The 27,355-nt window shown below is 37.4% G+C and overlaps 1 protein-coding gene across 4 annotated transcripts in view; it reads left to right on the top strand.

Moving 5' to 3' along the window:
• The window catches only part of RGS17 (regulator of G protein signaling 17), a 94,120-nt gene that overhangs the window by 58,706 nt on the left and 8,059 nt on the right, over nucleotides 1-27,355 (top strand). For 2 of the 4 annotated variants that reach the window (XM_041744499.1, XM_041744500.1), the window contains exons 2-5: nucleotides 3,526-3,669; nucleotides 7,922-8,021; nucleotides 20,519-20,608; nucleotides 22,685-22,919. In XM_041744499.1, the coding sequence (XP_041600433.1) occupies nucleotides 3,576-3,669; nucleotides 7,922-8,021; nucleotides 20,519-20,608; nucleotides 22,685-22,919 (519 nt within the window). In that variant the 5' untranslated portion in view covers nucleotides 3,526-3,575. The remainder of the gene's footprint in view (nucleotides 1-3,525; nucleotides 3,670-7,921; nucleotides 8,022-20,518; nucleotides 20,609-22,684; nucleotides 22,920-27,355) is intronic. The other 2 variants (XM_041744502.1, XM_041744501.1) reach the window with 1 other exon arrangement.

Raw genomic sequence — 27,355 nt, 5'->3', positions numbered from 1 at the left:
ACTGTCTTTTTCTTATCATTAATGAAATTGCTTATAAAATTCACCAATCAACAAACATTTTTGTGTTATCTGCTATGTACCAGGCATTATTACAACAATGAACAAAATAACAAAAATCTTTACTTTCATGGAACTTATTTTCTAGTTAATTAGACAAACAAGGGTGAATAGGTCATGCTTGAGAAGGGAGGTGTGTTTTTAAATAAGGTAGCAAGGAAGGTTCCACTCAATGTAACATAGGAGTAAGGATGAAGTCAAGCACTGAGTACAGAACAGTCAGTGCAAAGGCCCTGACACATGATTGTACCAGGCATGGTTGAGGAAAAGCAAGGAAGCCATTGTGGTTAAACAGAGTGAGTGAGGAGGAGAGAAAAGGAGATGCATTCAGAGAAATGAATGATGAAGGACCAGACATTGGCTTTGACTCCGAATAAGATGGGAAGCCGCTGGAAGATTTAGAGCGGATCTGGGTGGAAGAATCTTCGCTGAAATCATCTACTTATGCTTTAGAAGGTGCACTTTGGCTGCTGTGTTGAGACAAGAACGGCATGGAATAGAGAGAAGTAGTGAATGAGTAGTAGAATGAGATGAGGAGTAGTGAAAAACAGAAGGGAGTGGAAGGGAACAGTTAATAGGGCTTGCATTTACCGATTTACTGTGAGGGTCTGAATGAAAGAGAGGAGTCCAGGATGATTCCACAGGTTTTCGTTTTTGTTTTTTTCTTCTTTGGTCTGAGTAAATAGGTAAGACTTTTCATTTTCTGAAAGTGGAAGAATTGTGGGAGGAACAGGTTGGTGGAGGAGGAAAGAGCGTCAGGTTGAAACGTGTCTGCGATGGCAAGTTGAGAAAGTCAAGGGGAGACGTCAGGTGGGTAGTTGGATCTATGAATCCTGAATTCAGGAAAATCATTTTTACTGGACTTCTAAATTTGAGATTCTTAACAGGCAATAGATAGGTCCAGTAAAAGTCTAATGAGTTCATAAAAAAAAAAAAATGACAGAGGAGAGTTGTAGGGAGAGAGTATGAGATGGGAGAGATGAAGGAAAAAACAAAATAGACTGTGATTTTTGACTCATGAGATAGAAAGCAAACAGGTGAGTGTGGTACCCAGGAAGGCAGGAGAAGAAAGCATTTCAGAGGATGGAGTGATCACTGTGTCACAGGTACTGATTGGCTTGGAGATTTTGATAAAAGGACTCTTAGATTGAACAATTTGGGGACATTGTGATGCATATAAAAACAGTGTTAGTGGAGGGAAGGGCAACCCTTCTATTTCCCTAATTTATGTCATCTTAAATTTATTCCTAGACTGTTCTAAACAGAGAAACATGAGATCTTACTTTAGCTAGTCATTAAGTTCAATATCATACTTTATCAATTTCAGTACTTTGATATTTGTCTCTGACTTTGTTTTCTTCTGATTGAAGTAGGTTTTATACCTGATAACCTTTTAACTAGAAATGCTACAAGAACATAGAAGCATTTGCCCATGAAAAAAAAATTAAAAGATTTTATTTATTTATGAGAGACACACAGAGGGAGGCAGAGACATAGGCAGACGGAGAGACAGGCTCCCCACAGGGAGCCCGATGTGGGACTCAGTCCTGGGATTGGGGATCACAACCTGAGCCAAAGACAGAGATGCTCAACGGCTGAGCCATCCAGGTGCCCTGAAAAAATTTTTGACTATATCCCTTACATGATGAACATAGAATGTTTTTAATACATATTTTATTCTCCAATTTAGAAAAATTAGTGCTTGAAGACATAATTTTTGAAGCATGAGCTCACAATACCAAAATAATCCAAAGTACATTATGGTTTTAATAAGTATTGCTGTCGGTTACACATGACATTGTATGTATGTTATTTACATACATGGCATATTTATGAAAAACATCATGTAGTAGAATTCATATCTTTTTCTATTAAGTCATGCTATATTTGATATTCTTTTACTCAAATAAAGCTTTATTTTTTTATCCTCAACAAAGTCCTAGGTCAGGATTGGTCAGTTAAAATAGGTGACAACTCATTTGGCCACCTTTGTAAGGTCACAGGTATCAACACATCCTGTACCTCAATATTTTTCTCATTTGCCATGATATATACATCCCACCAAAGTAATTTCCCTGGATTTGGTGACTTTTTATCTTTCCACATTACCCTACTGAATGAAAACAGATCTGAGGTGGTGGAGGGAAGGGAGGTGTTGTCTTTGCGACTGGGACATGTAACAGAGAAAAAGGCACTTTGCCAATATGATCAGGCTCCAGCCCCTGGAGGGAAAAGTCAAACATACCAAGAAGAAGATGCAGTGCCTTGAAAAAAGCTAAGAGAATACCAAAACACACTTGATCTTCCTCACAATGTTACATAGTTAGAAACTTTGCAACCTGCTTTGTAAAACTCAGTGAACCTGACTGTAAACACCAGTGGAGAAACAAGTTATGTACCCCTGCTACAGTCATTTAAAAGTGTTCACCAAGGAAAGTGGATGAAATCATTCTTGAGTAAAGAAAGAAGTTAAACATAAATCTTCCAACCTTGTCTTTTTTTTTTTTTTTTCCAACCTTGTCTTATTTACCTTACCAACTGATTTTGTTTTTTTTTTTTTTTAATTTTTTTTTTCAATTTATTTATTTATGATAGTCATACAGAGAGAGAGAGAGAGGCAGAGACACAGGCAGAGGGAGAAGAAGGCTCCATGCAGGGAGCCCGACGTGGGATTCGATCCCGGGTCTCCAGGATCGCGCCCTGGGCCAAAGGCAGGCGCTAAACCGCTGCGCCACCCAGGGATCCCCTTACCAACTGATTTTGATTATGTGGCAATGTTGTGGGTTTTTTTTTGTTTTGTTTTTTTTCTTTTTGTTTTTTTTTAAGATTTAATTATTTATTCATAACAAACACACAGAGAGAGGCAGAGGCAGAAGGAGAAGCAGGCTCCCCATGGGGAGCCCGATGATGGGACTGGATCCCAGGACCCAGGGATCACGACCTGAACCAAAGGCAGGTGCTCAACTGCTGAGCTACCCAGGCGTTCCTGCACGGCAACAACGTTGTTATGATAATTTTATGTAGCAGATACTGGTGGAAGTTTGTCCCTGAAGTTTGTAAGATAGTCTCCTAAATTTTTTTTTAAGATTTTATTTATTTATTTGACAGAGAGAGAGAGAGCGTGCGTGTGTGAGACGGAGCAACAGAGAGCATACAAGCTGGGGGAGTGGCAGGCAGAGAGGGAGGGAGGGAGAAGCAGGCTCCCTGCTTAGCAGGGATGAGGGCTAGATCCCTGGGTCCTGGGATCATGACCTGAGCTGAAGGAGATACTCAACCAACTGAGCCACCCAGGCACCCCATAAAAAAATTTTTTTTTTAGAATTTTTAATTTGACTGCTAAAGTTATTTGTTTTTTTTTTCTTTCTCTTAATTTATCTCCCATCCCAATTAAATTACTGTTCCCTTCAGTCTAGGCACTGTATCTTTCTTTTAGTTTTTTCATACCTTTTGTTTTCTCTCTTCTTTCAGCCAGTTGGGTACGAAAGTAGCTGAAATGCGAAAAAGACAGCAGTCACAAAATGAAGGAACACCTGCTGTGTCCCAAGCGCCTGGAAACCAGAGGCCCAACAACACGTGTTGCTTCTGCTGGTGCTGTTGCTGCAGCTGCTCCTGGTATGTGGCACTCTCTGTAGGATAGCACCCCTGAGCTAGCTGGGGGCTGACTACAGTGAATTTGCATGTTCATTCTTGGATCTCCTTTTCCTCCTTCACAAGTAGGAATTATTGGAGACCATCATTGGAAATAGAATATTTCCCCAGAAACTACATTTAAATTGAGAATAAGGTAAACAATGAAAACTTATTTGATATCCTGTTTTTCTCTATCCACACATCTTAAAGAGATGGTAAAAATAAGATTATGGTTATATACTTATTTAACCGTACACAATATTCTCCAGGGTTCCAGAAGGTACAGGGACATTAAGATAATATCTAGCAGTACTGTACATCGCATTCAATGTCGTGTTTTAGTTATATGCTGTTTCACAGGATATTGATCATTCAGTTACAGAGCCACAAAACTGTGAGTCAGGGTGGCACTCTCAGCCACAGACACCTGAAAAAGGACAGAGAAAGAAGTACCACAGACCCATATCCACAAATCTAAAAGGCCAGGGCTATGATGGGCATAAAGTCAGTCAACTAGTTTCTGAACTTACAGCTGGTGAACATGCTTTCCTTTGTGATTTTATCACTGACACGTTCTGTAACATCATACACAGTTTTAAACTCTGCTATTTGGTTTCCTCATTGGCAAAATGATGAAGTTAGACAAGCTGATTCCCAAGGTCCTGTGTAGTACTAAATGTCCATGATGCAGGCACCTCAGAAAACCTGCTCCAGTTCCAAATTCCCCAAGTGCCTTCCAGTAAGAAAATCAGTGACTCACAGTCCTAAAATTTATATGGATGAGATTCTCCAGGGGGATGCAGGACTTAATGAAGACTTTCCATAGAACCATAAGTTTTGGGATCCTTTAAGATCCAGTTCACAGGGACACCTCTGGGCCTCCTGGGCCTGGGTGGCTCAGTGGTTGAGCATCTGCTTTTGGCATAGATGGTGACCCCGGGGTCCTGGGATCGAGTCCTACATTGAGCTCCCCGCAGGGAGCCTGCTTCTCCCTCTGCTCGTGTCTCTGCTTCTCTCTCTGTGTCTCTCATGAATAAATAAATAAAATGGTTTTAAAAAAATCCAATTCACAAGTGGATCTTCTGAATTAGTTAGTGGTCTTCTGGATCTCCCTGACTTATGTCAAAACTCTGAAGAAAGACCCAAAGGCTTGAATCATCTTCTTGTATATGATCTCTACAGTTATTGGTATTATTTGGTGGCATAATATTCTATCACTGTAGCCAAAATAGATGAAACGTGTTACGCTTTAGTGGTAGTATTGGTGTTGAACAAGCTCTATCCCTTCTAGGAAACTTCATTTCCAAAAAACCATCAGACATTTTAGTAACTTGGAAGGTTTAGTTTTTATAAATATCAAAATTGCTTCCCAGGTGATGATTCTTTGTTAAGGAAAGTCATAAGTGACTCCTTTTCTTTCATTTTTAAGCCTTAACTATTTCAGGTGGAGGAAATAGAGTTCTAGAAGAGGGAAATATTTCAATAAAATTGTGAATATTTTTTCCTTTATCACTCCTAAAGAGATCATTTAACTTTGGTCCGAATCCATGAAGTAAAGCGTAATGCCTTAATATGGTGGTTTGGAAGTCAGACTGCCTGACTCATGCTCGCTATCTGTTTGACTTTCAACAGGTTATTTTAATGTCCTCAAATTCCTCATATATCAAATTACAGTCATAAGAATCCCTACTTCATCAGGTTGTTGTACATTAAATGAAATAAAACACAAGCTGAAAACAGTGCCTGACACATTGTATGCATCTAAGAGATAGCTCACTGGGGGCACCTGGGTGACACAGTCAGTTAAGCGTCCTACTCTTGGTTTTGGTTCAGGTCATGATCCCAGGATCATGAGATTGAGCCCTGCATCAGGCTCTGCACTCAGTACGGAGTCTGCTTGGGATTCTCTCTCCCTCTGTACCTTCCCACCTCTGCCTTCGTGCTCTCTCTCTTTCTTTCGCTCTCATTCTCTCTCTTGCATTAATTAGCTCACTGGATTATAGAACACTTCATATTGGAGAAAATAAAATCTTAAAGAGGAGCTCGCTTGAAATAATGTATATGTATTTTTTAAAGATCTACTTATGAATATAGTATATAAACTAATCTTCAAAAGGAAAACTAGTTTATTTTAGATTCTATATGAGACATCCCAAATATATTGTTACATAGTGTTGGAGATTATGTTTCTATTTCTCATTTGTACTATGGCTATGTTCCAGGAATCAGTAAATGATTTTATTTACCTGCCAAAATTTATTTCTGAATTGCTTCAGGATTATAACATCAAAACAGATATGGAGGGCAGCCCCGGTGGCGCAGCAGTTTGGCGCCGCCTGCAGCCTGGGGTGTGATCCTGGAGACCCAGGATCAAGTCCCACATCGGGCTCCCTGCGTGGAGCCTGCTTCTCCCTCTGTCTGTATCTCTGCCCCTCTCTCTCTGTGTCTATGAATAAAAAAATAAAATCTTTAAAACAAAACAAAACAGATAAAGAGTATGGAAGTTGTGTTGCGCTATATTCATTTGCTTGTCAAACACCTATTTGGCGAGATTTCCTTTTTTTCCTCTCCTGCATATATTTAGTGAGACTTGTTTTTATTAATCTTAAAGAACACACTAACAAAACGTTCAGTATGAGCTCATGAGCATGAGATTGTCACAGAACACGGACTATGTATGGAAAACAAAACAGCTTTTGGAAGCTGCATGAACTCTCCACACCTCTGAGTTGATGCCTATTTGAGCTTAAAACATTTGGTGCACTGGATGAGGGCTCTGTGTTTGTTAGCAATGAGTCATGGGTGCCTGAGTCTAAGCCATAAAGCACACAGTCTATAAATGTATAAACTCTTCCATATATGATAAATCAGAGGTAATTTCTAATGTAAACAACTTGAAAAAAATGAGAATAAAATCGTCTTGAACTATGAATTCTAATTGTGACAGTGTTATCTCATTGCAAATGAGAATCTCCTTAATAAATGCATTTTGAAAATATCATTTTTCTATTTTGGGTTTAAGAAAAAATATTTAAAGCCTTATTAGAGTGGGAAAACAAAAGAAATAAATGTTCTTCAAATTTTCCAGGCTAGGTCAGAGGAGCAGAATAGAAAGAAACACTAAAAAATGTTAAACTTAGGGACCAAAATAAAGTTAGAAATCAAAATAGGAAGTAACTATCATTTGTAAAAAGGAGCAGTTGTCACGTAGCTGATTTCTCCTCCTTTTAAGGAAATAAAATGCTAGGAAAATAAATTTCTATATCGAGTAATAAATACAAAACCTCACCCTGGCCTTCAATGTTATGGATCTTTTCAACATCATAGTGTTAATCTCAAATTTGCATTTATCTTTCATAGTTCAGCATCAGCTCCTCTCCCATATTTAAACTTAACCGTGTCGTAATAAAATGACCACTGTGCTTTTGGGGGTGGGGGATGATACAGAGATTAAGTACAAAACTGCTGAATATTTCCACGGTTTCCTTCCAAAGTCTAAAAAGTTGAGACTTAATCTGTAATGACTTGTTAAGCCAATCTGTTCTCTGTTCCTTTCAAGGAAACACTTCTGTCTTCAGATCAGTCTACTTCTCTTTTCTCCCCACAGCCTTACATTTCAAGGGGAGAAAACAAGGGAATGTGGTTTAGAGCATGTTAGTTGTTGTAACATGAATGAATCACGGAGGTCTCTGAGTTTTGGCCACAATATAAACCCTGTTTAAACTTACAAGTCCTTCTATATGTGGGACTAAGCTTAGCTACTGACCAGAAGGAAAGAGGATTTTGTCAAGACTACTTGTCTAACGGTTCAAGGCTGCCACTATGAAAACTTAATATTCCTTTTATGTCTGGATTCATACAGAGGTAGTTAACCCTCTTCCCTTTTCTTGATGAGAAAGAAGTCTTTGAAAGATGTGGGCTCCCCACCAAACTGCCATCGCTAGGACAGTAGGGGGCAGTGAGGCCCCTGCCACACAATGCACTTTAGATGGCACACTGTGTGCCATCTCAAAGTAGAAACTGCTGTGGGCTCCTGAAAGCAAAGTGCCTCAAGAAGGAAATGGAAAGTAGAGCCTTCAAAATTTATATCAAGCTTAAATCTATTTCCAAATTGTCCCATGATCTCTCTCCTAACATCAGAGGTTATGTTAAAATGTTTTTCAAAGAAATCTTTAGGTGCTAATCCATCCCTTTTTTGATTTCTTGTTTTCCTGGTTGTGTCCTATCAAGCAAGACAGATTTCCATGGTCAACCATGAAAAATCAGAACTCAAGAGACATCAGCTCTCATCTCTCCAGAATGGTCCTATTGACTTCTTATGCCGTGTGGTGGAGGTGAGGGGATGACTCCAGGGGGTCTGGGGCTGGCATCTGCAGCCCTGGGCTCTCTGCCTCTGGTTTCCAAAGGAATGGCTCTGTCTAGCTATTTTACATATTACACTTAGGTATAAGCTTTTTTTTTTTTTTTTTTTTTTTTAAAGATTTATTTGAGAGAGAGGGTAGGGGAACGAGCAAAGGGAGAGGGAGAGACTCTCTTAAGCAGACTCCACATGGAGCCCAACACAGGGCTGGATCTCATGACCCTGAGATCACTACCTGAGCCAGACCCAAAAGTTGGACACTTAACCGACTGCACTACTCAGGCACGCCATGCTTTTGGCTGGAAGAAAAAATGGCCTTGTTAGAAAATGATGTCTGGAAAATGCTGTGTCTGATGTTCCAAATAAGGAAACTGAAGCTTGCCTACCTTCAAGAAGCTCATTAGTGACAGAAGTGAAACTAAAATGCAAGTCTCTTAATATCCAGTCCATTGTTCTGTCCACTTGAAGATGACACTTCCAAACTTTTCATTTCCAGGTTTGATATGAACCATTTCCAAAGCTTCTTAGTTTTCAGATTGAATTCACAGTCTCATACACCACTGTTAACAAGATTTGGCCCACTGCATTGGATATTCTTCATTCTCCTCAGGAGAAGTTGTCCCACCAACTGAAATTAGCCCTGTGGAAGCTAAAATTCATTCTCTCCCTTTTAGATACATGACTTCGCAGAATTCCTAGACCATAGGATAGATCTAAGTAAACATTAAACACTTCATAAACATGCTTTTGGCTGCCCCTCCCTCTATTCTTAACAAGTACCCCAGTTTCTGAATTCAAAACAGGGCAAAAATCATGTCCTATTTTATCCTCTGATGCTGTCACATTTTAGCTGTGTGCCATGAAAATAATACAATACATGCTTTAAAAGCCAAAGATTATTTTTCAAAAGAAAAAACAAAATACGCATCTGCTCCATGGTGAGGAAACCATCCCCTGGAAATAAATCTGCTAACACATGCAAGGTGAATCATTTCATCTGAGGCTCCAGTGATAAACACTGTACCTGTCATACTCAGAGACCTGATTCATCTCACATGGGAGCATAAGTTAGGTGCCTTAGGCTGCCGAAGTACTCCATCATCATAAGTATCACTTACAAACAGTTCTACAGTTTTGAAACTCATCTCACCATGGCATAGGTGAATTTCCTCAAAAGTTTCTGTGACTTGCATAAACCTAAAACTCGCACAATCAAAAGCCATCTACTAAAATGAACCCTAGTTTCCCACACCATATCCACAAAATCAAAAAGTGGACATTAGGACCATGGACCTTCTTTACAATTTATTGAATTTATTGAATGCCTACTATTGCCTGATATAGTTGTACTTCATTGGCTTTCACTATATTTTCCCTGCCTCTACATAGACAGAGAATAAATTCTCAATAAGCAGTTGAATCCAGAGCGGTCACTCTCTAGAAAGCTTGGTATTCAAACTGTCTCTGCCAAGTCTGTCTTATGTATGACCAGAGTGCTATCTATTGGAAACTGCAAGAATTAGAATGCCTTGATCCTTTTCCATTGAAGGCATGCCATTGATACTCTTTTTGACTCTGTGTTTACTGTGAAGGTTTTTGAGTATCACATGGCAGTGTTTAGATCATCAGTGGAAAGATGTATGTGTATAAAACAGAATAATGTATGAAAATGTTATGCCCAGTCTCATTTAGAAAAATAGAAAGAGTGAGCCAGAGAAGGGCTGGAAAAAGAAAATTAAATTAATTCAAGTCAGAAGGAGGCAAGGGGCAGCTTAGAAGGAAAGGCGGCTCACAGCCAGCTGGTTTGGTGAGGAACCATGGAAGTGTCCTGCTGGCTGCTGGGGATACCTAGGGTATGATTCCCCTGAGTGGAGAATAAGAAAGAGAGTCTGGTATGAGGAACCTGGTAAGGAATCACAAAGCTATAAGAGGATATGGAGAAGAAGAGAAGGGGAAAGTCAGATGGCCTAAGCCTCACAGAATGTGGAAGAGGAATGCCAGCCCCCACCTTGCCCTGAGGGGATTGTGGGAGGAGCTGCCTGAGAGAGGCACTGCCAACAGAGAGCTGGGTGCCAGGTAGGGCCAGAGCAGGAACATGGGCTACAGAAGGCTGAGAACACAGAAGCGTGTTTGACGTGGAATGGGAGTGAGAGGAGCCTCACTCTAGCAAAGAAGCCCAGAGGCTGATACAAAAGATACTCTAGGTATAGTGGTTGGAAGTACACTCTAGAACAGGGCCCTGCACAGGCATGTGAATTGGCCCAGGTGCCCCAGTTGACTTGAAGTCACTTCTGGGTCAGGATCACGAGCAGCTCTCTAATCTGCTGACTCACTGTATGTGGTAATGTGGTGAGGGCCGCCTGGGTCTGGATGGGCCAGGATGTGGCAGATGTTTAAGATGACCTTGGCATTGGGCTGGTGCTGTTCATACCCATCGCCATGCCTCCCTCTGCCCTGAACAAAGCTGAACACACATGAAGGGCCAGTTTGACTCCCCACCTCACCCTACTGGTTTTCATACTAGTGATTCTCCTGTTTAACATCTGTTTTTGTTTTTTGGGGTTAATACCTTTAAAATTTACTATGTGGATTTAATAGTTTAATTCATAAAAGTTCATAGTGGTCAATTGGCACTGAACATTTCTGTAAACATATACTAAAGTTACTTTAAAGTAAAATAAATTGACTTATAACATTATTTAATACTAAGGCGTTAAATGAATGACTGAATTTGGATTTTCTATTTGAGTCTGCTTTATAAAATATGAAAATTTGTGTCACAAAAAAACATTTTAAAAAATAACAAGCATATCTCTGAGGCCTTTGTATAATTATGTGGCAAGTGATGCTGATTAGACAGCACCAGATTTCTTCTTATGCATCATCTTCCTTCATTCTCCTTCGGACTCCTGCATGTGTGTTATGTTAGCAGTGATAGTAGTAGGATACTGGTAGCACTAGTTGTAATTAGTAGTAGAGAGGGGCAGGGGTTCTGGGAAAGAGCACTAAAATCTCTTTACTATTACTAGGATATAAAGTCAAGATAGAACAAAATAGAAGGCTGAAGAGATAGGTAGTGACAAGCAATAAATACCTTTAGTGCCCTATTAAGGAGTCAGGACTTCATACTGTTTTGGATAGAAGTGACTGAAAAGTATTAAGCAAAGAAGGAGACAAAGTCCATTGTCTGTTTTAAGTATATCCTTCTGGAGGGAGTGGAAAGTATGTGAGAGGACAAGACAAAAAACAAGGGGAGTATCAGGAGATTTTCTAACAGCTTTTGTGAGAGACGTTGGGGCCCCAAATAAAAAGATGATAGGGATCCCTGGGTGGCGCAGCGGTTTGGCGCCTGCCTTTGGCCCAGGGCGCGATCCTGGAGACCCGGGATCGGATCCACGTCAGGCTTCTGGTGCATGGAGCCTGCTTCTCCCTCTGCCTGTGTCTCTGTCTCTCTCTCTGTGTCTCTCATGAATAAATAAAATCTTACAAAAAAAAAAAAAAAAAAAATAAATAAATAAATAAATAAATAAATAAATAAATAAATAAATAAATAAATAAATAAATAAATAAATAAATAAATAAATAAATAAATAAATAAATAAATAAATAAATAAATAAATAAATAAATAAATAAATAAATAAATAAATAAATAAATAAATAAATAAATAAATAAATAAATAAATAAATAAATAAATAAATAAATAAATAAATAAATAAATAAATAAATAAATAAATAAATAAATAAATAAATAAATAAATAAATAAATAAATAAATAAATAAATAAATAAATAAATAAATAAATAAATAAATAAATAAATAAATAAATAAATAAATAAATAAATAAATAAATAAATAAATAAGACTATACAAATTTTAACACATCTTCCTCATCTGAAGCCTACTTACAAGAGGTAGCACAGGGAAGGGAAGAAACAGCAATGCTGGAACAAGGCCTGAATGTGTCCTTGTTCTATGACATACAACTGTGAAACGTTTGGCCAGTGACTTCATCTTTCTGAGCTTCAGTTTCCTCATCTGTAAGATGTAATTAATAACATACATAAGTCAGTGAGTGTAGGTTTCAGTATGGTCTAGGGGTCTCCTGAATGATCCTTTATTTTTTTAAGATTTTATTCATTCATGAGAGAGAGAGAGAGAGAGAGAGAGAGAGAGAGGCAGGCAGAGACATAGGCAGAGGGAGAAGCAGGTTCCTCACAGGAAGCCTGATGCGGGACTCAATCTCAGGACCCCGGGATCACACCCTGAGCCAAAGGCAGATGCTCAACTGCTAAGCCACCCAGGTGCTCCTGAGTCATCTTTTACTGATAGGTATTACTTCTGCCCTGTCCCTATCCACCCCCAAGTCTCAAGCTGAGAAGAAATTACTAGATTTTGTAGGGTTTGACCACTGTGTGCTTAGCGTGTTCTAGTCACATGTTATCAGTGAAGGTAACAGAGCCTGTTCCTGCATTCTCTATCCCTGGCCCTTTCTCCCCAGCTGTTACATTCACCAGGACAGGTACAACTCAGCATTCCTAGAGCATGTGACACACAGCCATAGGATTCCCAGAGGGCTATATGTTCCTTGTATCCTGGGCCCGAATTTCCCCACAGATCAGGATTATTGTTTTCAGTCATCTTTGTTCTCAAGGAAGCTTCCTGCTTCATCCCATACATATTCACACACATAGTAACTAGAACAAAGCAGGCAAAGAATGCATGGAGGGATGGAGACGTGACTCTGCCAGCTGTCAGATGCTTTTCTGAGTATCAACCGCTAGAATTCTAACTCTTTCACTCTGCTTTGGATGACAGGCACACAAGTTACCTAAAATCAGGCACTAAACTCCAACTTAACTGATGCATTTAAAGACTTAGACTACTACATGCCATTTTAAACACAGTGTCTACTAACCAAATAGAAGTCCATTTGGCCTTTTCACATCCAAGATATTTGCTTTCCCACAAAAGCATCAACTTAATTATGGCTTACAGGAAAAATTACAGTGGGTTAAAAGATTAGAGCTTAAAATAGGATTTCAATCAACCTGAGAACTGAAATAGAAAATTCTGATGATGGGCGTGTATTATATAAAGTACATCTAAATATTCAGTCCTGTACTTCTCTTAATTTTAAGGGGTGGGGGGAAGAAACCTTGTTTGTGCCAAATAAAAAACTTCGGTTATTTAACTAAAAATAAGCTTTACATAATGGATCCAGATTTTAACTATGTAATAACTTGTCAGCAGTTGGCATCCTAAATAAAATAGATGTGTCAATGAACCTAAAATACATGATGTGGATTTGAAAAAAAAATGCAATATTAATGGAAAAAGGGAATTTTTGAAACCCATCTTTTCAAACACAAGCTTGTATAGAGGGATTATTAGCAAAGAGAGAAAGGATGAATAAAGAAATTTGTCTTCAGCTTCCATGCATCAAAAAAAGACATGATTACTTACAAATAACCCAAACTGGAATGAAAATCGTTTGGAAATCTATTCTCACAATGGCTCTTTTCAAGAATTGCCAATAAAAATTTCTTGTCTGTTGCTAGATACAAACCTTGCCAAATTAATTTATCTTAAGAACGTGTGACTTAAGTTCCATACTACCCCAGCAAGAGACAATAGAGTTTCAAGCAACCTATTGGAAAGAGTAACAATAGGGGCACCTGGGTGGCTCAATGGTTGAACATCAGCCTTTGGCTTAAGTCGTGATCCCAGGGTCCTGGGGGCCCTGCATTGGGCTCCCCGCAGAGAGCCTGCTTCTCCCTCTGCCTATATCTCTGCCTCCATCTCTGTGTCTCTCATGAATAAATAAAATCTTACAAAAAAAAAAAAAAAAAAAAAAAAAGGAAAGGGTAAATATAATGTTCATAGGATTATGCCTTTTTTTTAAAAAAGTATTCCTGAATTAAATGACTTGGGGCTGGGGGCTATCCAGAACATTTTCTAAATACTAAAAGGAAAAATTGGTGCAGTTATGTGCACCTCCTGAGATTAAACGTATCCCCTTCGAGTTTATTTTACTCACAGAAAAACTGAATGACTCTCCTCCAGCTCCTTAGAAAGATATAATTATCAAAACTCCACATGTAGAAGAATATTTTTCTAAATAAGGGTAATTACTCCCAGAAACTTTTTCAGTTTCTTTTTATTCAAATTTGATTAAGAATTATATTTATAAAGGCAACACAGCCATCTAGTGGACATATTTTTAACAGCAGATTATTTTATTTTGGAGAAGTTTATTAAATAAAAACTTAAGCCAAATAAAATGCTTGTTTTATGACACGATTCTGTTTCACATATGATTATTATACGTGGTTACAAAAGGGAGAATATTTACGAGGCAGTGTTTTTTCTTTTTTTGGACAAGTATTGTACAACATTTCTAAATACAAATTTCTAGCTACCATTTCCATCCCCACATACCCCATTCAAAACCAAGCTGTTTCACCAAAACGTATACATAACACTGATGAGGCTGAAGTCGGAGGTTTGACTATGGCTGATTCTTATATGTGAGAAATTGTGGCTGGCATATGGTTACTGGCCCACCTGGTGCCTTTTCCATTTTCTTTTCTAAGCAACACATTAATGCCATTCTCCTTTCTGCATTTCCTTCTGCTGGAAGTTACTCTGCTAATGGGAGCAACTTGTACTCCGAGGAGGCTCTTTGCCGGAGCAACACCTGGTCTGGTCTGCAGTCATGAGCAGCATCTCCTCTTCTCTTCCTCATCTAGGCTTCCCTGTCAAAACCCTCTGTAACAGCTCCTTCTTGGTCATCTCAAATTCCAGGGAGGAAATTGAGAAATTGCTTCTTGGCACTATCTACTGTATATTTAGCCCTCCGGGCTGTAACTCCTTTAGCCTGATAGCCATGGGACAATGCCAAGAGAGGAGGCATTTGTACTCAGTCAACCAGTTTATCTTAACGATTTTCCCTCTTCCAGACATCTAAGAGCAATCAATCTGGGACACCTGGGTGACTCTGGTTGAGCATCTGCCTTTGGCTCAGGTCGTGATCCTGGGGTCCTGGGATCAAGTCCTGAATCGGCTTCCCCACAGGGAGCCTGCTTCTCCCTCTGCCTGTGTCTCTGCCTCTCTCTGTGTCTCTCATGAATAAATAAATAAGAGCTTTATAAATAAATAAATAAATAAATAAATAAATAAAAGTTAATCTTTGTAAATAACTAAAAAGGTAAAAATACTACAATTAATTCTTTTATATAAAGAGAAGTGGCATTGAATCATGAAGATGAACAGGAGACCAGAAATCAGAAGATGTGAGTTCAAGGCCAGCCCTGAAGTGTTGTAGTTGCGGGGATGGTGTAAATCAAACTCGGGGACTGCTTCCTCTGAAATAAAGTGGGAATGATGAATAACAACTTCCCTCCTTACCTTACAGGATTGTTGTGAGGAAGTAGTAGTAAGGTAATGTATAAGAAAGTGTTTACAATAATGGCAGAGCATAAGGCTTTACTTCCTCATGGTGAAATTAAAAGGTCTTTAATAAACCTGGAATTGTCATTTTAATATGAGATTCATTTGCCCTTATATTTGATTAAGCATGTACAATAATTTGCCTCTTTGTCTCAAGTTTTTGGTTTTTGCTTTACAACTGTGTGTATAGTGGATCTTAACATTATCCCCATTATGAGTGGAGGAAAATAAAGCATGGAAAGCTAAAGTCATTATAAAGGTATATTTTACATTTGGAGAGCACCTTGTTTTCTTGGCCCATTACATAAGCACACCTCACTGCCTATTCTCATTTATTGCTCCCACCCTGAAACATCTGATCTGCCCATTTTGACCTACATTCATATCATGGCTTTTTACAACTCTCGAGCCTCTTACATGTGACATCCCCCCTCTGCTTGGAATTCCCTTTGTCCTGGTCTCCATCTGAAACACCTGTTCTTTGTTCAGCTCAGTTTAATCATTACCTCTTTTGCAAAGCCTCCTCAAGTCTTTCATGCAAATGCATAGACACTCCAACTACCTAAGAAACACTATATGCACACCACTATTTTAGCTCTTATTGAGTGCTGTGTGATTATTTACTTGTCAGAGCTTTTCAGTTTCAGAGGCTGTCATACTCATCTTGAGTTTCCATCCCAGGCTACATTGCATGAACCAGGTGTCTCATACATATTTATAAATTGTTGTTGACTCCTAAATAAAGCGGTAGTATTATTTTATCATGGTATTTTCACTGAGAAAAAAAAAAAGAAAGATTTAAAGAATAACATACCAGTTCTTTTTCAGAGCCTGAAGGATGTTGATTCCATTTTTGCACTGGAAAATTTAAGGGAGAAGCTATTAAATAAAAAAAGAAAAACTGATCTACTGTGAGAATTTTAAGATATTGAATAGTATCTGTCTTTACCAATGACAGTGAATCTTTCTCCAGCCTTGAAGTCATAGAATTAAGTTCAAGCATCATATGACTTCTTAAGTTGAGGTTTTGTATAAATATATGTGGTTTTGTGATCGGCCTCTATCCTAGAGTTACCGTAGCTACTGTAAAGTTTTCATCTTACTGACAACTATTTCAAGGGCTCTCCCTAAGAACTAGTTGTTTTTCCTACAAAAGTAGACTGTCTTCCAAAATATGCCCTACACACATCCATGATAATGAATCAGTAGGTAAGCTCTGCAACAAGCAGCAGGTAATGTTTACCCACCCCACTGGCCTGACTCCCCTGTAAACAAACCAACAATTCACCCCTAAACAAAGAAGGCAGATTTTCTTATTTTCTGAAATGTACCAAATGTATTTCTCCCTTCTCAAAGTTGCCACTCCAGAAGATTTCTAATGGAATTTTAAATGCTTATTTTAATATACTTAGCCTAGATTATCGGCACTGTCTTCTATAACATACTTAAGCTTTGATCAAGAGTCCTACAGTGAGCATTGTACATGCATTCTCTTTATAGCTTTAGTTGTTTAAAAAGCAGAATTGTTGGTTAAGAATGTTGTAAACAGGGATGGCTGGGTGGCTCAGCGGTTGAGCGTCTGCCTTTGGCTCAGGGCGTGATGCCAGATCTTGAGATCCAGTCCCACATCTGGCTCCCTGCATGGAGCCTGCTTCTCCCTCTGCCTGTGTCTCTGTCTCTCTCTCTGTGTCTCTCATGAATAAACAAATAAAATCTTTAAAAAAAAATGTTGTAAACATTGTAAAAGTGAAAAAAAAAACCATATTTCCACCAGACCCCCTCATAACTGTTAAACTGGATTTACTTATAAAGCTTTTCTCAAGCACATGAGTATACCTATCATCTATCTATCTATCTATCTATCTATCTATCTATCTATCTATCCTGATCTATGTGTGTGTGTGTATGTGTACTTATCTAGAGCAAATATCTCCTGTCATTTATTACCTTAAAAGAAAAAAAAAAGCTCCACTATATTACTTAGAGCAAAACCAAGTGAAACTGGGGACAGACATTTATCATCTAAGACATGGTTGGCAAACAGTCTAGTACCAACTCCTTTATCATCTTATCCATTTGTCTTCATCTTAAAGTGGCATTATCAGTGGTTCTTGATAATTGGAACTCTGAAACCAATTTTTTAAGAATAGTAGTAAAGGAAAGTTAATTAAAAGAATGCTTGACAATTGCTGAAAGTCAGTTTCTTTCTACAGGGCAGTGTTGTATCCGATATTAGATCAAGAAATGGAGCAGTGAACAGTTAGCAGTTATTGAATATCCATCATAAGCAGTTTTGGTACAAATGTGTGTCCATATTTTACCATCTGTAGAAATGAAAGATATAAACACAACCCAATATTTCATGATGATCACTCTAATATGGTGGCATTTGAGATGTTTGTAAATATCACAGAAACAGATCTAAGAGCCAGAATTCCTGTTCAAAAACTTGTGAATCATGCATGTGGATCCCAGATTTGTTACTCTACAGCAAAGACGCAATGGAGAACAAATTTTTTATTTTTATTTTTTTATTTTTATTTTTTGAGAACAAATTTTTTAAATAAGATGTTGCATAAAGTGAAGTACAGCTGCATTTGCATGGCATACTCTGTGGGACACTGTGGAAATGTAACAGAAATACATTCTCAAGGAGGTTATTATTTAATCAGTGAAACCAGGCTCATTTTCTGGCCTTTTTATGGTATTTTACTATGTGTGTGCACATATGCACATACAAGCTCAGTAAAGCTTGGCAGCATAAGTATTAATTTCCTATTTCAATATGATCTTTCCAGAATTTACAAAAATGCTGCATATTTTATATACTTTGGCATCATGAATTTCTCCCAGGAAATTTCACAGGATATTGTTACTAGTGTATTCCTACCTCCTCCCACCCACTTTCCCATAGTTACTAGAAATACATCAACTTCCAGAGAAGCACTCCTACTCAGAGGTACTTTGAGAAGTTAATGGATCTTCTCACCTTCCTGACCTAAGTGTGTTGCCACATTGAGGGCTAAGTGTTCTAGATTACATCAAGTGCAGACACATTCAGTCTCCACATGCAAAGACATAAACAACTATGCTGCTCTCTCTCTCTCTGAATCCCACCTCACAGTTTTCCCCCTTCCCCACACTGAAGGCTCTGAGGATTGATTATAAGCCTGGACCTGCTGCTTGATTATAAGCTGCTTCTCTGCTGAAGACTAGTCAGTTTTCTGGGTGTTTAAGTAACAATCAGCCTCCCAGAATCTTTTTAGCCACACCACCTTTGCAATTCCCACTGAGTTCTCTTTTATCTGGGTAGTCTACTTTTCCCAAGTAGATTTTCCTATCTAGTCTCTTTCAGTTGCAGATTGGCCCCTCTTCCTTAGATTCTTCCCTTTGCAACATTCTCTCCTTCCTTCCTCTTGCCTATGAGAATGAAAGAATGGATTAATATTTGAGTGCCTGGGTGGCTCAGTTAAGTGTCCAACTCTTGGTTTTGGCTCAGGTCATGATATCATGAGTTGTGAGATCAAGTCCTGCATTGAGCTCCACACTCAGCTTGGAATCTGCTTGAGGATTCTCTCCCTCTGCCCTTCCCCCCATTCACGTGCACATGCACACACTCTGTCTGAAATAAATCTTAAAAAAATTGAATTAATGAGACGATGTCTCTACTTCATTACCGAACTTCTCAAATTAACAACAATGATTTGCTGGAATCCTCATCCCACTAGCCCCTTCTTTCCACCACAACCATATTTAGTGCCCCTTTTATTCATTCACACAAGTAGTATATTGCCTTGACGCCTATCAGAGAGCATAATTTTTAAAGTGTACTCAATAAAGAGTACAGAGTTGTGTGATAGAATGGGATTCAAATTACAACCGTACAACATATTTAGTGTCCAATGTTGGACCAACCTACTAGACATCTCTGTGGCTCTGTTTGCTCATCTATAAAATGGGCATAATAAAAAGGACAGCGCCTGGCACATAATAGGCACTAGGAAATAATAGTTTCCATTTCCCCTCATTGAATAAATGAATGTCCAACAAGTGAAAGGCATGTTATCTGAACTTTCTGTCTCTGACTGGCTCCCATGAAACTTCAGGGCTTCTAGAAAGAGGGATCAGTTTGCTAATTGCTAATTCAGTAGCTCAAATTTTCAAGACCATTGAGTCATCCCAATACTGTTTCACAGTATTGCCCATAACCTCCCTCATTATGTCTCGTTTACATCTGGAACCTTGAGTGTTCCACCCTATAGTGCTGCTCAGCAGCAGTTTTCCTGAATCGGACAATTTGTGTTCTGGGTTACTAAAGCAGAACTAAAATCCTGCAGAATTTTAAAATTTACCTTCTAGAGACACAGAGACCCCTCTAACCCAATGCTCCTACCCATACCCTCACAGTGGCTGGCCTGCCCCTCTCAAGACATTAACAACTGACTAAACGGGAGGGAAGGACAATGACAAAGTCAAATATAAATCCAGTAGTTCGAACTTGAGTGGATGGAGGATTGATGGTATCAGGGACAGAACACCTAGGATGCAGAAAATGATGATGTGAATTGAGCAAATTTTGTTTTAGATTCTGAAACATTTTATCTTCTTAGCTATTAGTGGGGGAAAATAAATAGAAAACAAACAGTGAATAGAACTAACCAAAAGTCAAAATGACATTACTCCAGAGAATAACAATGATGTTGTATATCAAATATTAAAGCATATAACTGTGTATCTTGGGAGATCTTAAGTAATTCAAATTATGTAAGGATGAAGTCAGAACATATAACAGTACCCATTTTTGAGATTATTTACTCCATTATTTTGCTAAATAATTATTTTCATTTCTTTAATTAATATAGGCTTCCCCATTTAAAAATGGCATCACTCTTTGTGTACTTTATATATTCTCACATAGTTAAGAATAAAATTCTTTTATGAAATAGTTTCTGCCATTGTTTTCTTTTCTTTAAATAATTGGTTTTCCCTAGACACAATAAAGTATTCTACTACCTTGCAGCCTCACTGTTAGGAATGAAGAAAGAGGGGAAAATGCAGGAAGACCCACACATACCACAAAAATGGAGAGTATCCAAGTCCTAGAGGAATGGTAAGTGTGTTTTACCTTGTAATTGTGTCCTGTATTTGTACACCATTTACATCTACTCCATGCTCAAGTATCTCATGTCCTGGTACCCCTCAAGATGGTCTTGTGAAATGAATGTATTCTCAGTCTGGGAGATCTTATTCTGTGATGGCAACTGCTTTTCATCAGTTTTTCTATTAACTGTGTTCAGCTATCAGCTAAAACACTGCCTGAATTTATCTTTCTCTTTCAAAAAGGAATGAATGTTAAAATGAATTAGCCCCCGATTGTCCTAATTCTTCTCTTTTCCATGAATATTTTTTATGCATTTTGCTCTTTATCAGAGAGTCTAAAATACACACAAAAAGATACATAATTACCAAAGTTGGTCAGAAAGGGCACTCAGCTAGTCCCTCTTCCATTTTCCATCAGAACAGACTCTAATCAAGTATTTTCTCCAAAATGAAAATCAACTTCTCATTGTAATATCTATAGAACAAAATTAAAATACAAGTAGATTACTTGTATAATTATAGGTGCTTTCTTTTTCTGCTTCCTATGAAAATATCTTAATGTTGGTGCTTCATGGTAATTTTTCCATCTTAAAATTTTTTAAATGCAGAAGTTCAGATATTTTGGAATAGTAGCATTTAAAATGCTTAGTCAAAAAATAAAAAATAAAATACAAATATTTCTTTGACCAAGTGTATTTCAGGTTGGAAAATTATTTCTTTTCCTTTAAAATGTTTTTATTTAAATTCCATTTAACATACAGCATAGCATTAATTTTAGGTGTACAATACAGTGATTCGACACTTTCATATATCACCCAGTGCTCACCACAAAAAGTGTACTCCTTAACCCCCATCACCTAGTCCCATTTCCCCACCCACCTCCCTTCTGGTGATCATTAGTTTGTTCTCTAGAGTTAAGAGTCTTGTTTCTTGGTTTGCCTCTCTTTCTCCTTTGTTAATTTTTATTGCTTATTAAATTCCATATATAAGTGAAATCATATGGTGTTTCTCTGACTTATTTCACTTAGCATAATACCCTCTAATTCCATCCATGTCATTGCTGAGTAATACTCCATTTGTGTTTGTGTGTGATTTATATATATAAATCATATTTTCCTTATTCATTCATTACTTGTTTTTTTTCCCCATAATTTGGCTATTGTAGATATGCCATTAATATTGGGGTGCATGTATCCCTCTGAATTACTATTTTTGTATTCTTTGGATAAATACCTACTTGTGTAATTGCTGGATCATAGGGTAGTTCTACTTTTAACTTTGAGGAGGTTGGAAAATTCTTAAATAAACCAATGGACAGGAAAGGAAGATCAGGAACAATTTACTGTGAGAATCTCCAAGCTTCTCTTTTCCGTGTCTCTGATGTATAAGCAAAGGGAGAAATAACTGGTGCTTTCTGCATGGACATAGTCACTGAAAATTTGAATATAAATATCTAGAAAGTCCTCAGTGTCATTATAAAGGCCCTGCGATTTTTAACGCTCATACGCCATTCATGTGTAATACTTCATTCATAATATTCAAATATAGTAATGCTAGAGCCTAGGAAAATATGTAGCAAGTACACACAATGTATTCTTATTTCAGATCTAGTGACAAATGAAAAAGTAGCTATCAGAGAAGAGAATGTGTACCTTATAGCTTTAACAGTAAAATCTACATCAAAAAATAGAAATAAATAAATAAATCTACATCAGATGCAAACAAAAAAATTCAGTTTGCCTTTCAAATTAATGCATAGGCTGTCTTTGTCAATTTGCAATATATTAAGGTCTGAACATTTCCAGGCTTCGTTACAAATTTGAGATAACCATGTGCATAGTGTACATAGCCCCTTGCTATTTGAATGCTTTGCTCTGTAACACACATTTGGGCCAAAATGAATTTTTCTTATTACCCAGAAATAACTAAGCCTCGTCCTGACACTTGCCAGATCTGGCCAAAGTAATGGGCAGTGGCCACTAGATGGCAGCAAGTAAATAGCTGTTTCTATCTTTTCTCCCCTACCTGGACTAAGAATTTTTAGGTCCAGGTTGCCTTTGATTATGGCCCAATTCTGTCTTTGCAGTCAAAATCCTACTTCAGATGAAGTCTTGTCCTGGTCTCAAAATTTTGACAAGATGATGAAGGCCCCAGCAGGAAGAAACCTTTTCAGAGAGTTTCTCCGAACAGAATACAGTGAAGAGAACCTACTTTTCTGGCTTGCTTGTGAAGACTTAAAGAAAGAGCAGAACAAAAAAGTCATTGAAGAAAAGGCCAGAATGATCTATGAAGATTACATTTCTATACTATCACCAAAAGAGGTAAAAATCTGGAAAATATTAATGTGGGCTTCCTAAGACCAAGGGTGAATCCAAAGGGACTTCTGTCTACATTGGGTAATGCATGGGGCTCTGTGGAGAGGCTAGAAGCCTTCCCTAGATAGATAAGTGAGATTTTACTTCAAGAATCTACCTGAACATAGGTTTGAAGGCTAGGTTTCTGCACTATGCTTTGATCATTTATCTCTTGCTTAATTGTGTGGTAGGCTATTTGCTTTTCAGAACATTACAAAGCCTGTTAAGTATAATTTGCTGAATACAGTGACTCACCCTAAAGTGGACAAGACGAATTTACCGTGGGGCAGTGTTTCTCAAAGTGTGGTCCCAGATCTCCTGTGTGAGAATCACCTGGAGTGTTTGTTTAACAAGCACATCCTTGAGGCCTACCTAGGACTTCCGAATCTGAATTTTTGGAAATAGAGCCCAGGAATCTGGACTTTTAACAAGCTTTCCATGTGTATTACTAGTTTGAAAACCTCTGTAACAGGAGCTTTAAAAAAAAAAAAAAGATGCTTCCCATGTTTGTTGATGCTTATGATATTTTTTATAGAACTGAAGAATGGGCCTTTATGAGCCATTACTGTTTTAAGGGAAAGATGGATAATAAAAATTTTATTTATTAATTTATTTATTCATTCATTCATTCCAATTATCCTGTTATTCAAAGTGTGCTCTATTTTTGCCATTGCCGAAATGTACCTAATAAATAAGGAACATTTCAAGCAACCAAATTAACACTTTTCCATTAACTTTAAAAAATTTTTTTGATCCTGAGAAATGCTCCAGCTGCCAGAGTTAAAAGCAATTGATGAGGGAGGAATTAGTTGTATAGCCAGGCCTCTGGAGTGCTGAATGACAGAGTTCCAGACATGCTTTAAAGCATTGGAATTTAGAGGTTCCTGAATCCTTCCGTTCTCCATACCACCCTCTTTTTATCTTTTCTGTTTCTGCGCATTTAACATCCTGACCTGCTACCTTCTGCTCCACACTCCTCTTCTGTGTGTGCAGACATTTATAGTTCTCTAGAAATAGGCTGTGCTCACTGCTGCCTCATCCAACCAGGGATGTGGCCCCAATAACTGCCTTATACTTCTCACTTTGCAATCTATAAAATGAATCCATGTCTACTTTAGCAATCTCTATGTTTGGAAGGTTATATAAACTATTTCACTTCTAATGAGGTATATCTAATTAAGCTTTAAAAAATTTGTTAAGTAATAATTACTATTGGCATTCCAGACTACTCCAGTAGTACTGTCTCTACAAAATGAAAAACCTGGAATTGGATACACAAAGATTGTTTTATTTTTTATTCCCCTCATTAATATAGAAAAAGTATTCATAGCCTCAATGCATTTATTACTGATGCCACTTTGTGGTTCTAACATCAGAAATACATTCTTCAGGTTTGTAGACTATCTGGAACCTGAGCATCTAACTAATTCTACCTGGATTTTATTAGCATATAAATTTCAGTAGTCACCCTTCAAATTTTATATTCCGACATTGGAGAAAATACATGTCACATGAAGACAGCCCTGCCTATGTAATACTAAGAACACTGAACCAATCATTCAAGTGCATGGGATACTAGTTCTGGCTCTGCTTCAACCTGATTGTGTGGCCTGGGATAAATTAGTTCACTTCTCTAATTTGTTAGTCAATTTGTTTACAAAAATAAAGATAAAAAGGGAAACAAAGAATAGTAAACTAATCCAGAATGATAGTGGTAAGGCTCCTGTGCTACTTAGTGCATTCTCTCCACCAAGTGACATGGCTAATCAGTCATGGTTCTCACTGCTATTCCCAGAATTAACCTGAGAATTTCTTTCAACACAATATTCAAAGCAGCCTCTACGAACTAATTGGAGTTGGGACCCATTTCCCATTTGGGGGCTAGACAATCTGGCCTTTCTACCTCTGAAACTCTATTTTTCCGACTTATTCAGAATATTTTTAAACATGAATATTTGAATCATTTATAAAAATAATGACAAAATTGTCATGGATTCCATCCTTTTTTTTTTTTTAATGGATTCCATTCTTAACTAGAACCTCATCTTTCTTCCCTAGACTCTTGTTTTATCTTAATTTGACTGAGTTATCATGTTCCTCTTGGCTAAACATAGAGAAAGTCTACACTCTTGAAATTATTTATATATAGAGAGAACTTATTTTCTTCATGAAGCAAGTGTGCTTGAAATTACATTTCATTATTTGAAGAGCATGTTTTAGGCATTTTTAATAATTTGAGCATTATGTTATAAAATAGATGTTTGTAATCAGGAGACAATATAACTTCCATTTCTTGGTATAGCGTACATTTCAAGAGGGAAGGGGCCAAATTTGGAATTAAAAAAACAACTAGAAACAAAGAATAGCATTTTTCAAAAGTAAATTTTATATGTGATGTTCTCAAAGAGAAAATGGGGGTAGTAAAGAGGAATTTAAGATTAATAGTAATCTTGTTGCAAATAGCAGATACTGATGGCAGCTTATATTTGGTAAATATTGAAAGGATAAACCCAGCAAAATAAACAACTTTTTATTAAAAAGTCCATTTGGGGTTACTGGCTCAGTTGGTAGAGCATGCAATGCTTGAACTAAGTTTGTGCCCCATGTTGGGTTGTAAAGATTATTTTAAAAATAAAGTCTCAAAAAAAACTATTTAAAGCCATTACCTACTATAAACAGGATTGATCTATTGAATGAATAAATAATTATGAATCTTGCAACAAATGTAAGACATAAGTGAAGAAAACTGTGTTCAGTTTCCTGCAAATCTCTTTAGTGATGGCATTGTCCTTATCATTGTCCTTCCTTATCATTGTTCATTGCTGGCATTGTCCTAATCCAGCCTACTACTACTTACCATCCTTATGACACTAAGCAACTCACTTTAGTGCTCTCTAGCCTCAGCCTCATTTTGTAGAATGGCATAGAAAAAGTTCAAAAACTCATTAAGTCTCTGACTTTCAGGCTCTTTCCCATGGTGATTTGATTAGTAGTAGGAGTCGTTTGCTTCTTCTGATTTCATTCTGAATTTTCAAATTGCTATCTGGGAGGAAAAAAAACAGTAAACCTATCTAAATTCCAAAATTATCTAAAAATAATGTGTATGTGATAGACATGCAGATTCTGTGTGTGCAAGTATGTGCCTCTCCAAGCAAAATTATGTGAATTTAGCACTTTCAATGATTTAAATTAGTTTTTCTAAACAGGACCCATTTGACTGTATTCTCCTGGATTCATTTCTTTATGCATGCATATGATCATTCAAAAAATATTTGACTGTTTCCTATGAGCCAGATACTGGCTTAGATGCTGGGAATATGTTGATGAACAAGAAAAACATTGGCCAATCTTTTACAGAGCTTACATTTTGGGAAGACAGAAATCATGTCATAAGCAAGTAACTAAAAATTGTGATAAACATGAAGGGGGTGGAGGTCAAGGGTGTTTACAACAGGGGTCGTTAGGTAGGGTCACTCTGAGAAGGTAAAATTCAAGTTGATAGAAAGTTTTGAAGACAGTGTGCTTGATCAAAAAGGTGTCATGAAACTTAAGGTTAATTATTATCATTAATAGCACTTTTGGGCTTAAACTTTGTTATTGACAAAATGGTTTCACATATATTATTACAATATAAGTCTCACAAGAATCCTTTAGCCACTAAGACAGAGGGCACCATTTTATAGCAAAGGAAATGAATGGATTCTCAGAGGTGAAACAACTGCTTTAGGACAACAGAACTATATCTGAAAGAGAACACAGCCCAAGGTATTCTGATTCCAAATGCGATGCCCTTACAACTGTAATATGTTGACTGGTAAGCCCATTGCCTTGTAATTTCCTCAAGACACTTCTGTAGATTTCTATAAACCCATTCTTAGAGCTTGAGACAAAAAGAAATAGCAATCATAACTATATGCCTGAACTGTCTCTCAGGCAGGCAAGAGAAACATTTGAGCCCTACCAGGAACATGTTTACTGCTCTTTATCCTACCAGTGATCTTTGTTCCAAGAGATAAATTCCAATAGTCTTATTTGCAATTTATAACTATTTTCAGTAGAAAATAATCAACACAAAGTAATATGACTAAAAGTCATATTTATACACAAATTTATACACATGGTATAAATTTGTTAAAACTGATGGGAGAATCAGATATTCTTTATAAAACATCGTGAGAAAACCAAATTTAGTTAAAAAGAACATCTCCAGTGCAGAAGCTGTCATTGGTAAAATTTAATATGAACTTATAAAGGGAAAAAAATCAGAATTTTACTTCAAAAAGAATCCTAAATAAAGCAACTTCGATAAAATTAAAAATAAAATGGAAAAATGGAGGAAAAAACATAATCACGATATCTAAAGAATTGTTTAAGGAATTAATCTGATTAATTTTAGGAGGGTT

This window comes from Vulpes lagopus, chromosome 2, assembly GCF_018345385.1.
Source record: "Vulpes lagopus strain Blue_001 chromosome 2, ASM1834538v1, whole genome shotgun sequence".
Taxonomy (NCBI): Eukaryota; Metazoa; Chordata; class Mammalia; order Carnivora; family Canidae; genus Vulpes; species Vulpes lagopus.
This window is presented reverse-complemented; position numbering and strand designations above follow the sequence as displayed.